The 15,366-nt window shown below is 41.5% G+C and overlaps 2 protein-coding genes across 4 annotated transcripts in view; one reads left to right on the top strand and one right to left on the bottom strand.

Annotated features, from left to right (window-relative positions):
* Positions 1-1,409: 1,409 nt before the first annotated feature.
* Positions 1,410-3,003, bottom strand: LOC310941974 (transmembrane protein 60-like). Its single transcript, XM_083907239.1, has 3 exons — positions 2,946-3,003; positions 2,587-2,678; positions 1,410-1,892 (listed from the first exon to the last, which is right to left on the bottom strand). The coding sequence occupies exons 2-3, from the start codon at positions 2,668-2,670 to the stop codon at positions 1,575-1,577; spliced, it is 402 nt and encodes a 133-aa protein (XP_083763365.1). The 5' UTR covers positions 2,671-2,678; positions 2,946-3,003; the 3' UTR covers positions 1,410-1,574.
* Positions 3,004-3,965: 962 nt separating this feature from the next.
* LOC310941753 (protein PHTF2) overlaps positions 3,966-15,366 on the top strand; it is a 39,772-nt gene continuing 28,371 nt past the window's right edge. For all 3 annotated transcript variants that reach the window (XM_083906990.1, XM_083906991.1, XM_083906989.1), the window contains exons 1-2: positions 3,966-4,121; positions 9,084-9,143. The gene's annotated coding sequence lies outside the window, so the exon portion shown is untranslated. The remainder of the gene's footprint in view (positions 4,122-9,083; positions 9,144-15,366) is intronic.

Here is a 15,366-nt window from a genome sequence, read left to right as displayed (position 1 = left end):
CTGTGGCGTTAGCCTGTTCTGGGGCAGGCTAAGTTCCAGGATTTATTAAATCTCGTCCCTCATCTCAGCCAGCAGTTTATTGAATAAGGATAAATCAAAGCAAGTAAATCAGCTCCTTTCAAAACTGAAGAAAGCCCCAATTCAAAGCATATTATAGAACATAAGAATAAATGCACACGTCTGCACATTAAAATGAATGCAGGATAAATCCATACACAAATGAAAAGACGCCTCCCAGCAGCTTCTATGCATACAGTATACAACACAAAATCATAAGAGGCCAAATATTAATGCATATAAACTGAAATAGATGGCAGGATTGCACTGATCCAGGATTGGTTTCACCTGGCTCGGTCTTTGTGGAACCAACTGATCCTGGATCCCGGACATCTGAATCCTTGTGAGTTAAAAATATACATCTCTGTCAGACTGGGATTCAAACCAGAAGAAAACAGCCCAGTTCACACACCCTGTAATTGCTGCTCGGTTTGTTTCCAGGAACATTTCGCGGGGAATTTTCCAAAACCACGACGCTAACTCGATCCCGCTGTGTGTATGAGAACACTTGGACGTGAATATTTCTGTCATAATCGGCGACGATTTTGAAATGACACGAGAGTCTGTCGGTTTCAAGTAAATCATTTAATGTTAAAAGATGTGCATGCGACCTTAAAACAACGTCTTTCAATCCTGCACTTTCTTATCAGCTCAGTGCAAAATAATAACAATCACATGATGGCACGTCGACTCGACAGCAAATATGAAGTTTTCTCTAGACCCAATCACTTTTCAAGTACAACGTGTCGTGTGTGATAAGATCTCCCATATCTATCTGAAGGTTCATCACTTTAATCGCCATTTACGTTACAAGACAAGTGCCTCGTGGCCTTGGTAACCTCGTAAAAACACATCATCATTTCATACATTACAAAAAAAAAAAAAAAAGTACAATATACAGCAGCCAATTTTGCCATCAACACTTTGTAAAAGTTAATTAATAACATGTAAATTAATATTTGGCCAAGTAAGTTCCACACGTCAGGAATGAGAAGGAAAAGGAGAAAAAGTGCAGATGTGTTAATACGAACAAATACAAAGCAATGTAACGTAAATCAATACATGTACAAAGTCAAATTCAGCAAATACTGTTCACTCTTCTCCTGGCTGTGTGACGTTCTTCACAAAAGCAGTAGTATGAGTGTATGTACAATAAAAACAAAGGCATTATTTCCAGTGTATTTTTCACAGTAGCATTTTTTCTTTTTTTGTAAAGAAATACAGCCATTTTTAAGCTGTTTTGATTTATTATTATTATTATTATTATTATTTTGTTGTTTCTGTGATTCACATGCAGAGTCCCAGCTCTGCGACAAGAACCTTCACAGCTTTCGTCAATGAGATCTCGAGTGCGTACGATTCCGTTTTTTCACAGCCTGCAGTTACAAAGGACTCGATTCATACTTCAGGTCAAAGCAGCAAAGTCCTCGCGGTTCACAAAGCAACGGTCGTAACAAACATCATTTCTCGAACCCGAGCTCGTTTTTGTCGGGGGGGGGGAAACATCCTCGTGTTTCTCAGGCCTCCCTCCTCTCGGGGAAGATGTTCAGCCCCAGCTCCACCAGCGCTCCCAGCAACATGGTCCACAGCGGGATGCACACGAACGTCAGCTTCACGTCGGCCAGCTTCTCCAGCTTGGCGCACAGAGTCAGGCAGAAGCCCAGTTTGAGCAGCATGGCCGTCAGGTACCAGGCCCGAAGGCGCAGGTCTGGCGAGCCGTTGCGGGGGTCGTAGCCGGGCTTGCAGCGGCCGGCCATTTTGATAGCCAGCATGAGGATGAGGATGCCATCAAAGACCCAGACGGGGAGGAAGATGAGGAACCAGTTCCACTGAACCTGGAAGGAAGGAGATGATGTCATTCACAAAGTTTGATGTGTGGCTGTAGATATTGACATTTTGTCTTCGTTCTCATGGTTAGACGGCCTTTTTACGACCAGAAAGTGAAATTGAGGACCTGTTCACACCCTCCACCAAAGTCCATAGAGAAAATCAGCAATTTTACGTCGCAGCACACAGGCGTTGTTGATCCACTGCTACGGCCTTTCGGTAAATTCAAATGAGTCATTTTGTGACTTTAGCGTTTAAGATTCTTTGTTCATATTTATGTCACACAACCTAAGTGACACACACTTAGGTTGTGTGACATAATGAGGCTGCAGTAGACCAGCAGCTCCTGTGTCCCCCCCTCCCCCCCCCAAGAGCTAAAAACGCAGATTTTCTCCATGGACTTTGGTGTGGGAGAGTGAACTTGTGTTTACATTTGAAAAAGGCTGTCTCACTGTGAGATAAATTCATTTTACAGATCTCGGAGATAGGAAAGTTGACGTTAGGTGTCATAAAGCCATCATAAACTATTCCTTTTGAATACAGACAAAATGAGGTAAGAATGAACTAAATGTTGACAATTAAATCACAATTATTGAATAGTGGGGTTTTGTGTGATTGATACAAGCAGAGACAATTAACAGACTGTAATCCACATAGCAGCTAATGTGACAACAATGTAATATAATATTTGAACTCTCTTACCTTCCCATCCAGTTTGAGCACGAGCATGATGAGGAAGACCAGGGTGAAGACCCAGGTCAGTAAAACCCTTTGAGCCAGAGACATGTCCCTAACTGTGGACACACGCACATGCACATGCACCATTAAATCACAACACAAGAATATACAGCAATGCTAGAACTGCTAAATTAAATGTAAACACAGTATCGTTCAGTCCATCGTTAGCTAGCCGCCCTCACAATAACAACCGCTGATAGCCTGGTAGCATTTAGCTCAAGCGCTCAGGTGTTTATTTTTAAAAAAGACATTTCGAAATGTTTCTAAATGTAATAACGTAAGCATGTTTTCCAGTGTCTCAAATGTCTCGCTCTCATACTCACATCGCGTCTGCGGTCATTTGTCACATAATAATCGGCGGACGAGTCCGTTAACGGTATCATTTACAGACAGAAAAGAGGCGGCTCTGCGGGTCCGTTATCCGCCGCGTGTTGTCCCGCCCACCGCCGAAGCTCATTGGTCCTCCTGTGCTCGACGTCACAAGAGTTTGATGCCAATCATTCGGCGGTCTCACCGTAAAGTTTGTGTAAAGACGCAAACGTGTGCGCCTGTGACAAGCTCTTATTTTTTAACATTTAATCGCCCAGTTTGACCGTGTGGAATTAACCGTTGCAGATATTTGTGACGTCATGTTGACTAGTTCAGCGGTTACTAGTCAAAATGACGTCACATATTTACGTAATTCAGTTTTTATTACGTAACTTTTGCCATTCATGTGTGTGTGTGTGTCTGCGGTGTAATTCTTACTTAGTCAAAACTACAGTTTTTAGATAATTCAGCGTGTATTGGTCAAAATCACGTCACAGATTGTCGGAGTGACGTCACCTTAGACATACATGTGTACGGTGTTTGTCTTTATAGATATTTACAACTTCTTTATGACTGTTTGGAACTTCAAAGATAGCTAAAAAAAAATTTTTTTTTAACTAGTTAAAGATTTGGTTTTATACAATTTTAATTATGATCTTCTAAATAGTTTGATTGGTTTCAAACATGTATTATTATTTCTTATTCAGACTTGAAAATTAATAAGTAGCTGTAGTGCACGTCAATGTCCACTAGAGGTCAGCAAAGCTCTTTTGAAGCCTTACATCATTGTTGTGGTTGACGTATAACTCTAAGGTTCTGCTTTAAAAAAATACAATTAGTTGTCAGTTAAGTTTTGTCTGCTTTTGTGTGGTGTAAATTGTAAAAGTATTAATCTTTCATCTTCTCTTTGCGGCTGACGAGCTTCGGCTTAAAAAAAAAAAAAAAACGTGACGGCGCGTTTACACGGTGGTTTACGGTGCTGAGCTGGAGCTGTGTGTTTTTACAGTGAAGGCGAAATATCAGTGCGGGCAGAAGCGGCAGAGACAGCGGACACTCAGCTGGAACATCCCCCCCTCTCTTCACCTCACCGTGGAGCACAGGAGCGGACACACACACTGCGGATTCAAACCGCGCCTGTGAAGCTCGGCGGCGGTTCTGCGTGTGCGTGTCTTCGTGCGGGAGAAACTGAGGTGAGACGGAGTGGGTTTTCGTGCGTGGTGTGTGTTTGTGTGTGTGTGTTTGGACTGCGGCAGCTGCGTGTGTGTGTGTGTGGCTCTTTGTGGCTGCCGGTAGCTTTGCTAACCATGTAGCACGACGTGAGCTAGGAGCTCAAGGAGGAAGAGGAGGAGGAGGAGGAGGGAGACTCTTTCTGTGTGTGTGTGTGAGTGAGTGAGAGAAGTGAACCATGAAAACAGTGTGAAAACACGTCCACATGTATTGTAGCTTTAAAACGAGCTGCCTCCTCTGTAGGTTAATTCACAGCGTGCTACAGGTCAAGTCCTCTGTTTTTTTTTCCTTTTGGTGTGAAAACACAAGCTAACCTGCTGTCGTGCACTTACCCACTGACTTATTTCACCACCGTGGTCTTTTAAAGACGGTATTTTCGCCTTTTATTTGACTAACTTCTCATTATAAGTCGCTCCACTTGGATTTAATCATTATTGCAGATGATATAACTATCATTTCCTTTACTGTGTGGGTAAACTCTGGGTTTCTTTGCCCTCAAATCGTTATGCATTTTTCATGAAACTTGATTTTCTTGCTAACATATTGTCTCATACAGCTAATGTCATCTATGTACTGACTGTGACCTTTGATGGACAACACCACTGATACCACTTTCCTGTGTGCCGATATCGGTAGTACTTAGGCCGATACGATAAAGATTTATATTCATTAAGGTCGTTTTCAATGTCCACTAGAACTTTCAGCCGGTCCGAGTTTGCATTCACGCTATCGCACTTTAGTGAAAAATAACATGTACCCTTCCTCGCCTGAGGCGGCGCTGCATCAAGAATTACTAAAGGAGAAGACGAGACAATGAACAAGAAAACATGGTCATCTGTTGCTTAATGCAGGACAACTACTGTTTCCCAGCTATCGTCCTACGAGCGCGCATGTTTTGGTTGTGTTGTACCCACAATGCCCTGCGGCGTAGTCCGCTTCCTAGCATTTGGTTCACTTGAAGCAAAACGAGCGACCTACGTTCTTAGGCGGACCAGAGTTTGCTTCTTTGATGCGCATCAGTTTGGAGTGAATGCGCACCCTAAGTCTCTTCTGTAGTGAAATTAACATAATAATAATATTTTTTTGTCTACTCATGTCGCAGGATGTGTCGATGTACATTTAATTTACACTGAGCAAAATAAACAAACGGCTACCGATAATATCGTGCATCCCCAGTATCAACCGATATTGATATCGGTCCAAGTACATGTGACTGTAGAGGGTATTGTTTTTGGTAAAAAAAAATAAAAACACGTGGTCCAAATTCCGTTTCCCCCTGTGAGAATTCTAACTTTAATCATCTCAGAATTCAAACTTTGATCTCTGGCTTCTTTTTTTTTTCTTATAAGGGCCCAAGCATGAAAACGCCAGGGCCAAACCTATTGTTTTTCTTCAGATTCGTCTTCTTCTTCTTATTATTATTAATATTCCATGTTCACATGTGGCCTTACTGCCCTAATCTTAATACAAACCGTTTCAATCTGAGCTCTGCAGTTGTTCAGCCTGCAGGCGATGCTCTGTAAGTCAACTGGTACGACACGGACGCGTAAGATTCCTTAACTTTGCGGCGTTAATCGAGCAACAAAATGGTGGTTGCCAATTAATTATTTCCTCAATCGGCCACTCGATTAGATGAGTCAGCTGCTCTGTGACCTTCAGCTGCCTCGACCTGCGGATGGCAGAGTGTCGCAGCGTTCAGCAGGCGATCATGCTCGCAGTGAAGCAGACCGTGTGGTTATCCAACATTATTTGCCATGCAGCCAGTCTGTCTCTTCCACAGTCTGACTAACACTGTCATCACGATTTTTTTTTTTTTACTGCAGTCATTCCTGTATGAATTAACTGCATCAACAACAGGACGGTTAAATCAAGTGTTTTCCTCTGTTCCTCTCAGATTTGAATGAGTGCTGGATCATATGTGGTTTGACTTGACTGTGTTTTTGGACCTCAGCCATGATGTTACCCGTTACCTGAAGACACCAGATAGCACTGTGTAGTGTGGACTTCTGTAATATAATATTTAATTTGAGTCCTTTTCTCTCAAAGTCAAGCTTCTTGAGTATTGCTGCTACGTAACAGTGACACAGAGCTCCCAGGTTTGACATGGTTTTGGATGTTATATAAAAACTATAAGGTCCTTCTGAGCAGATGCTCTTCAGCAGCAAAGGAACCTGTTGTTTGTCTGTGTGTTTGTTGGCTGTTGACAGATGAGAGGTGAAAATCTTCATTCCTGCCAGCCTTTAATAACATATGATCCGACTGTCCTGACACACCTGGGAGTTCTCACACATTTGCGGTGAGGTGACTGCAGCTTTGTGACACTGTGAACGAGGGCTGAGCGTTTAATTGTTAGAAACAATCCAATTAGCAAGACCACAAAGGCTGCAATTTGGGATACATGTTATGCAACGTAGCTCACCCAGCCAGGGTTTATGCATTACTGTTAATGGTTATGCATGTCGTTACTGTCTGTAGTTATGGTTACATTTAACGACTCTAAGTTTAACATACTCACATTCTTGTGTAAAGAAAATGACTTGTTTCATGTCATGAAGACAAGACAACAGCGACATTGTGCATATTGGTATTGGCGTTAGAATGCACAGATATCGGCAAACATGGCAAGACACCCTGATAGACTAATAACTAGGGGTGGGAATAACCGTATACCTCACGATACGATACAATACACGCTACCAATAATATCACGATGTGCGGATTCTGTCATAATCAATATATCGCAATATATATATATATATATATATATATATATAGCGATACATCACGATATCTGAAAAGTGCATAAGCCAGGTTTACTGTTTACTTTAGTTAAGAGCGTATTAACTTATTAATTAAAATATCGACATTTGCCCTGGCATATCGATAATAGTATTGCACGAGGAAGGACGCCGATATATTACTAAATCGATATTTTTGACACGCCCCTACTATCCAGCTATTATATTATGCATAATATATGAATAAATGTGCTTCTTGTCCTGGCCTGTATACTCGTCAGAGCCTGTTTTCAGGAGAGTTCATGGAGAGTAGTTCATGGTTTTGTTACTATCTCGGAAGATAATGCATCATCACGTTTGAAATCTACATGAATATGATCCACTTTTTTATTCATGCAATGAATAAATGTTATGTAATTAATTGTTCAGCCCTCACTCAAAGAGATTGATAGGCCGGTCTGCTGACAAAAGTACTTGTCAGTCGCAGAGCAGCTTTGCATCAGGTTTGAATGTCCCTGTGTGCGTGTGTGTGTGTTAGCATCGACAGACTCTTTATATTCACTTGTCTCTCACTCTCTCCTTCTGTCTCTTGTCTCTCGGAGTCCTCCAGCAGTGCTGTTTGCATTGCTCAGCTCGATTTTTGCCTACAGTGGCGGTTACATCATCGGCTGCAAAATAGTTGCATCACATTCACAACACAACGCTAGACGTAACTCAATCGACTGGTATTATATCTGCACAGTGGCCTGCAGGACACTGACATAACCCATAGAAATACCGCCATTTTAGAACCCAGTGTGAAGGTCACAGAGGAAAAGAAGAAAAAGTGGCCATGAGTGAAGTGCTGCAACGAACCAGTCATGCCATGTACTAAATATGACCGTAAATACATCATTATTCTACCATTTTCAGCTTAAATGGGCATTTATTGATCGACTATGTTAAGTAGACCGCAATATGTTGCTGTTAACCTGAAGAAAACAATACTTTAAAATAGACTTAACTGTATAAATGGCATTTCCACAAGACCCCTAAGTAAGGTCATACTGAACAATAATCCAGATAAATCAGATAAGTCGGTTATCACAGTATTTTGCTGTTCATATGCAAATCAAGTAGTGTTTCATTGTCGCATCCTTAAATCAGATAATGCTCTGTAACCAGGAATGTAAACAAGAATGTAAATGGAATATTCTTTTAAAACGAATTTCTCATCTTTGGTTGATCAGAAGAAATCAACACAGTGTACCTTTAATATAAAGACATTGAACTTTTGACTTTTCTCCATCTAGACTCTGAGGTACCACGACAAACCGACATAATGCTTATTTGACTGTCGAGCGCCTTCTGGTGGAAACGTATCCGGTTACTGTTGCTTTTGCTCCACAAACCGCTGCAGTTGTGGTTTGAAGAACAGCTCGGTCCCTCGTTCCTTTCACAAGACTTTAGTCTGCCTTTAACTCGTCGACGTTTGATCTGTAAACTGTTGCCGTGTCGTGCCGGAGGAACGGCCGTGTCAGCAATGTGCAGCATCAGCGGCGGCGCTCGCTAATGATTGAGCTGCTGCAGTCGTACAAGAGTGAAGTTCACGCTGGCCCGTCTTAACCATCTCACCCTAAAGAAACTTATTAGTGTCGCTGAGGAATAGAAGATTACCTCTCTTGTTTGACTGCAACTATCCGGGGCTATTTGTCAGTCTTTGTTGGCCTCGATACAGTCAGAGTTAATACAACAATACAGTAAATACACCTAGAATTACCATAAATAATCACATGCACATGGCATTATCCACAATAATCCCATTATTTTCAGACTATTGCGTATGAGACTATATATGTGTCTCAAACCAGTCTGATTATTCTCCTCCTCTTCTTTTTTTTCTGACCAAACTAGAGACGATTGTGTAAGAAAATCCCAGCTGATCAGCAGTTTCTAAAATATTCACACCGTGTCTGACACCAACCACCAAGTCCACTTTTTTCTTCCCCATTCTGATGCTGGGTTACTTTGAACGTCAGCAGCCGCGTCTATACGAACGCATAGTTGCTGACCTGTGATTGGCTGATTCAACATTTGCGTTGACAAACAGTTGCACAAGTGTACCTAATAAAGCGGCTTGTGAGTGTATGGCAGCTGTTGATGCTTTGAAAGTCATGTGATCTCTCGCTCTTTCTCTTGTATGTGCAGCTCCTGATCAAGTTTGGCTGAGGACGAAAACATTACTCTGCTACACGGCCTTAACCAGAGGTGAGTTCACCGTGTGTGTGTTTGGCTTATGCACCACATCCTTTAAAACACCCCTTTCAGTTGCTGTGAGTGCTGTCAGCCTCCCCCCACACCCCCCCCCCCCCCCACACACACACACACACACTCACACATTCTTAAAAAAGACACATGTTTACCTCTTCTGCTCCTCAGAAGGGAAGTGGAGCTTCTTTTTTTCCACTTTTTTTGTTCCTTTTGTCTGTGTCCGACACGACGTCAGAAGTCATGTCTCTGCAGGGTCAGTGTTTGCGTACGGCTTCGTTCAATCGTCAACTATTTTCTTAATCGATTAACTGTTTTTTGTTTTTTTTACAATAATTAAAACAAGTTTTCAGATTTTTTTGTGAGTAGAGTAGAGCTGCAACCATCCATAAAATGTCAGAAAATGCTGAAAAAAAAATGTTGATCAGTGTTTATTCATTCAGTTTTGAATGATTTCTTTGTTATCTGGAGCAAAGTAACCAGCAAATATTGAACAAATCTTGTTCAAACCGATTCATCGATTATCAAAATAGTTGACGATTAATTGTTTCAGCTCTACATTTGAGAACATCATTATTTCTAGGTTTGTCAAACACTGATTAACATTTTACAGACCTAAAAAGATGAATAGAGAAAACACTCAATAGTTTCATCAATTTCGATAATCCTAAATTGCAGCGCTACTTGTGTGAAGACTAGACTGACTGTGTCACATTTTTGTGAAACTACAAATCTGATAAAAACCCCTCAAATGTTGGTCAGACGAAAATAACTCGACCCCAGGAAGGATGGCTCATTGATGTTTGGCCAGAAAGTCTAAATTAGAAACATCCTGTCCTATAAAGCAGCCACTGGGAAATGAAGAAAGCTTGCTATGTTGACTTATTAGATTATTGTGCATGTGAGAAATTTAGCTTAGCATGATCCAGCGTTTCTGCACTCGGATCATGAGTAAGTTTGTTGTATTTGATCATGAAAGCATTTTCAATGTGTGCCTGTGTGCGTTTACAGTGTCATTTTCTTTCTTCCTTCTGTAACTCGTCCACGTGAGCTGCACACTTTTGCGTGCATGACTCCTTTTAACTAATGAACAGTAGCATGAGTGTGTGTGTGTTTGGACTTTTTTTTTTTTACTTGTCAGGACCTGTAGTCCTCATGGAGACCAAAACCTTGTCCTGATGAGCCAGAACTTGTTGAAGTTTAGGGCTAAGATCTGATTATGATTAGGTTAAGGTTGGGTTTAAAGGAGGCTTAGTTTAGTCGATTCATATGAATGGAGGTCAACGCAGAGTCCTCAGAAGAATAGCTGCACAAACCGTGTGTGTGTGTGTGTGTGTTAGTGTGTGTGTGAGAATGTGTATACATTAGAGCCCTGTATAGGGTTTTGTGGTGTCACTTGAGAATGTTAGAGAATCCCCCCCCACCCTATATGATGGAAAACATGATCCTCACGTCCTGCAACCCCTTCATCACACACACACACACACACACACACACACACAGAATCCCCCGTCACCTCCGACTCCTCATCACTGATTGTGTGGCATTGTGTTTCTTGTAGGCATGCAAATTATCCACACAGAACACACACACACAGACACACACGTGCCCCCCCCCCCTCCCTTGGCCTGGCTCAGAAATGTAACCTGCACCCGTCATGAAATATAGAACACCCAGAGAGCGAGAGAACAGCTTGTGTTACTCATCACGAGTTTCCAGACCTCATGAAGGAGGTCTCCTCTGCTCTCCTGCTCATGTTTTTTCATTAGACGTCGACGTTTCAAGTGTCACCAGTTTGTATGAGAAGTAAAAACATAAAAGAATAAGCCCTTATGTTTTACGTTATTAGGGCCTGAACGGTTTGGAATAAATCGCTAAATTGTGGCTCAATTTTGACTGCAGTCTGTAGAATATGATATAGATGTATATGTCAGGACAATATTTGATCTAAAATGGTAATTTGATACACATTTTGGCTTTAAGAAATGAAGTCCAGTGGATTTTGATTCATTGCACAGCCCTATTTTACATGGTTTATCTTGTTAATCTTGAAATAATCAAAGTTGGAAGACGTCCAAGTGCAATATCACTGCGAAAATACTGCAACGCTGCAATTTATTTGAAAAGAAAGAAAAGAGGCCCAAAAAGTCGCAAGAATACAGCAACACAGTACTTATCGCAATAAGGGGGTGACGATATGATTCATTATGATATATAAGGATATACAGTAAGCAAGCTCCTGACCTCCATATAAAGAAAATCTCTCATTGTGAAAATAACAGTTTGGGGAGAGAGTCATTTGACGGAAAATCCTGCTGCCAACTTGTGGTTGGAGGCTTTAATACAACACAAGAATCAAAAATATGTTTTATTAGAATTTATGGTGACGATCTGTCACAATAATTGAATTTTTTTTTTTACCATATAAGGCAGCTCTATTTTTCGAATCTGTTTGTTTTTTTCCCCTTGCTCTGTAACAAGCACTTCCTATTTCTACATCCCAAAAAACAACTCTGACCAACAGTGGTTTCCAAGGAATTTAATTTTCCATCTCGTCTCGTTGCCTGAACACGGCAGTCCACATGGAATCAAACCGGAAGAGTGATCATGTTCCCGTTTCTGAGTAAACAAAACAAATCGTTTTTCTTCAACCTTCCACAGCTATATACTTAAATTTGAGCTTACTAAGCTTATTTACGTTTATACTTATGGCATTGCCTTGAACCCTGGCCAACCCTACTGAAAATAAACGTAGGTCTTGGGTGGATTTCACTGAAAAACAGTGAGTGTGGTTTCATGAGAATGTCTTCCTCCTCCTCTGCCCTTTCTTTGTTTTTAAATATCATTTTACTATCATTTACCTTCCACACACACACACACACACTCTCTCCACCACTGACTCTGACCTTCACTGACACACACACACACACTGCTAAAGACATACACTAACCCTAATTACACTCCACAATTTCCTGCTCGCACAAAGACACATAGACATACCACACCCACTTGTACCCCCCCCCCCCCTCACACACACACGCACACACACACACCCACACACACACACATAAGTCACAGAAAGAGCCCTCTCATAAACAATGGCCTACATAATTCATGCTGTCTTACTTGACCACCCTCTCTCTCTCCCTCTCTGTAAATGGGTCAGTTCATTGGTCAGACAGACTTGGCTGAGCTGCAAACCCTGTGTGTATTTGTGTGTGTGTGTGTGGTTGTCATCGATGTTGTTAAATTCCTAGCAAGCTTTGTAATGCTAAGTATTTGAAAGAAACTTTTTTTTGTTTTTTTTGCTGCTACTGAGCTACTTTATTATGATTCTTTTTTTTAAAGGTCTATGAATTCAGCTTCCTGTGATGAATATATTCATATTGGGTAACCCTAACCCAACACATATTCACCTATTAACTAGGTGCTTACTAACATATATAAGTAGCATACTAGCCCTTTATTAGTAATCATTAAGCATGTGTTGCCTCTTTAGAACCCTTTCTGGAATAAACAGTATATCTTTGTCAGGATTAGTAGTCCTCATGGAACCTCATTTCTGAAGTTTAGGGCTAAGTTAGTCATTAACTGAACGAAGCAAGCAACAAGAAGGTTGCATGTTCTCCCTGTGTGTGTGTGTGGGTTTTCTCCAGGTTCTTGGTCCAAAAACATGCAGTATGAGGATTAGGTAAATTGGACACTGTATTAACTGTAGGTGTGAGTAGATGGTTGTTTTGTCTCTGTGTGGCCCTGTGATGTGTCTAGGCTAAACTCCACCTATGTATCGCCCTATGTCGATAGAATGAGAATGGCATTTTTTTTGTTGATAGAATGGCATTTTTGATCGCTCAATTCATAAAGTGTGTTGTTTGCTTTGTGGAAAGTGTTGTTTTGATAATACTGACACAGATCTAATTCCATAGCTATGCTTAAGGTTAGAGATAATTCTGTGTTAAGGCTGTCCAAATGAATGGAAATCACTGCAGCCTCCTAAGAATAGCTGTGTGTCTGTTGTCTGGGCTCTGTTCCCTAAATACCCTCTAGCAAACCACACTGTATTTTGGGAACACTGAGTGTGTGTGTGTGTGTTTTTCCACTGCCAGCCTATTTCTCCATCTAATGTTTTCCAGCTTAAGTAATAACCAAGCAGTTTCCAGCTAGTTGTGTGTGTCTGTACCTGTATGAGGCAATAATTCGTGTCGATGTTTGCACCTGATGCCGCGTTTGTGTGTGAATCAGAGTTGGCATTACCGAGGTATGATGAAGGGATTTTCAGACTTTGAACAGGGACAATCTTCTTGTCTCATCTTATCACCGTCTCTGAAGGTCTTGCATGTGTCAGAGAACGTCTCAGCGAGTTAAAAACAAAAACACTACTTTGTTTGTGATGGAGTGACGCTCTCTGAGGTTTGTCTGTCTGGATTATTATTGTCTGGTTGTTGACAATTGCTTGTTTTGTGGTTGCACAATATCACCGTTTGTTGGTGAAGAGGTTGTCTATTCTGCCAAAGAAGTCAATTCAAACGAATATTTAGTGACGTCCAGTTCTTTGCGTCACACAAACACGAACATGAGGACATCTTTATTATTACTAGTACTCTTAGTCACGTGAGGTTGAACACATCATGTTCCTTACTTTGCTGTAGAACCCAAAATACCTCCAACACTTGGCAAAAAACAAGCTGTTTTCATTGTGTATCTCAGCGATGTAATCTCTTAAATCATATAACTGTGGAAAGTAGAGGTGTAATGGTACGTGGTGTTTGGTATGGGATGTTCCAGTTACGATAAACGGTGCCATGCTGAGCATTGGGGAAATTTTGCATTTTCATCTCATTAGTAATTGCCCTTTTCCACTATGGTCCCAGCTTGGCACGGCTCGGTTTAGGTTGGTTTTCCACTACAAAACAGTACCAACTCAACACGGGCGGAGTCATCACTGCACGGCTGCATGAAACTGCGGTGGCTTCGCCCCAAGCAGTGCTGTCTCTAAATACACCAGAATCCTTGGTAATTGTTGGAGGTTAACCCATGTTTTCAGGCTTTTTAACCGATCCACAGTTCGGCATTGTTCGGCTTGATTCTTGTGTCGGACGTCTCTTCCTGTGACGGCACTCTTAGCCAATCAGTGGCCTGCAGTCTGATGACGTCACACATAGCATAGCCTCAGCTCGCTTTGGAACCTTGCCAGAGCGTGTACTAGGAAAAAAGTGCAGGTACTATGCTAGTGGAAACGCAACTTAACTGTGCCAAGGCGAGGGGAATCGAGCTGGTGCAAACACGCTATAACAGAAGCGACTGGCACTTTGGTCCGTTCATCTGTTTAAAATTGTCCTTACAGGTCCAGGTCATAGGTTAAAGTGTCAAGTATTGAGTGTGATCCACACTCAGTCTTGTACAAAAGCACAACCCTGGCTCTCTTTAACCTGCAGTAGAACCCTTATCGTCATACTATTCCATGTATTATTGAATATATGCTCTGAAAAATATCTGTTACGCCAGGATTATTCCAGACATGCATAACAGAAAGAAATGTATAACACTTTCAGTTGCGTCGTTCCAACAACAACGAAGCTGCCTGTGCCTTAAGACTTTTGCACATGGTACAGTACATATAATAGTGAATGGATGATATTTATAGACACATTGGGAATGTTTATAGGCATAAACCTCTCAAGTTTTTATGTTTAAGTAGCACACGCTAATATTCCCTGGGGCAGCTTTGCGTGCCACCACTATTGCTGGGAAATTAATATTTACATTCATATTCGCCTGAAGCTTAACGGTTAATTATGGAAAATGGTCTGTGTTTGTAACTGTGAATTTAGTGTTGGGGCGTTTTTCTCCTTGTGTGAATGAGAAATAAACTTGTCTGTGTTAACGTTAACAGAGGAAGGAGGACGGAGCGTGATTTCTCGCTTTTATTCACCCTCCATATGTTGTGTGCTCAGGCTTCTCCTCCCCTGTCTTGATCTGTCCCGTTACTCCCTTGCTTTCACCATCTCTGTCACCATCACTTAAGTTTAAGTACGAAGCCTTTTATTGCCCCATGTGAACTCATTTAACTTGTGTAACCACTGCTCATAAAAAAGGACAACCAACAAAGTCCCTCACTCTCTATTTCCTCCCTTTCTCCTTTGAAATACGTTTTATTTGCACCGTCACAGATAAATGCAAGTGCACCGTGCATGGGTGTGTGTCTGTGTGTGTGTGTTTCAGC

Source organism: Microchirus variegatus (assembly GCF_963457635.1).
Source record: "Microchirus variegatus genome assembly, chromosome: 20".
NCBI lineage: Eukaryota > Metazoa > Chordata > Actinopteri > Pleuronectiformes > Soleidae > Microchirus > Microchirus variegatus.
This window is presented reverse-complemented; position numbering and strand designations above follow the sequence as displayed.

What these genes read in the sequence shown, in the direction of transcription:
- LOC310941974 (XM_083907239.1), bottom strand. Translation starts at nt 2,670, where the DNA reads ATGTCTCTGGCTCAAAGGGTTTTACTGACCTGGGTCTTCACCCTGGTC. An exon ending in TGCTCAAACTGGATGGGAAG is followed by an intron (nt 1,893 to 2,586) that starts GTAAGAGAGTTC and finishes CCTTCCTTCCAG; the next exon opens with GTTCAGTGGAACTGGTTCCT.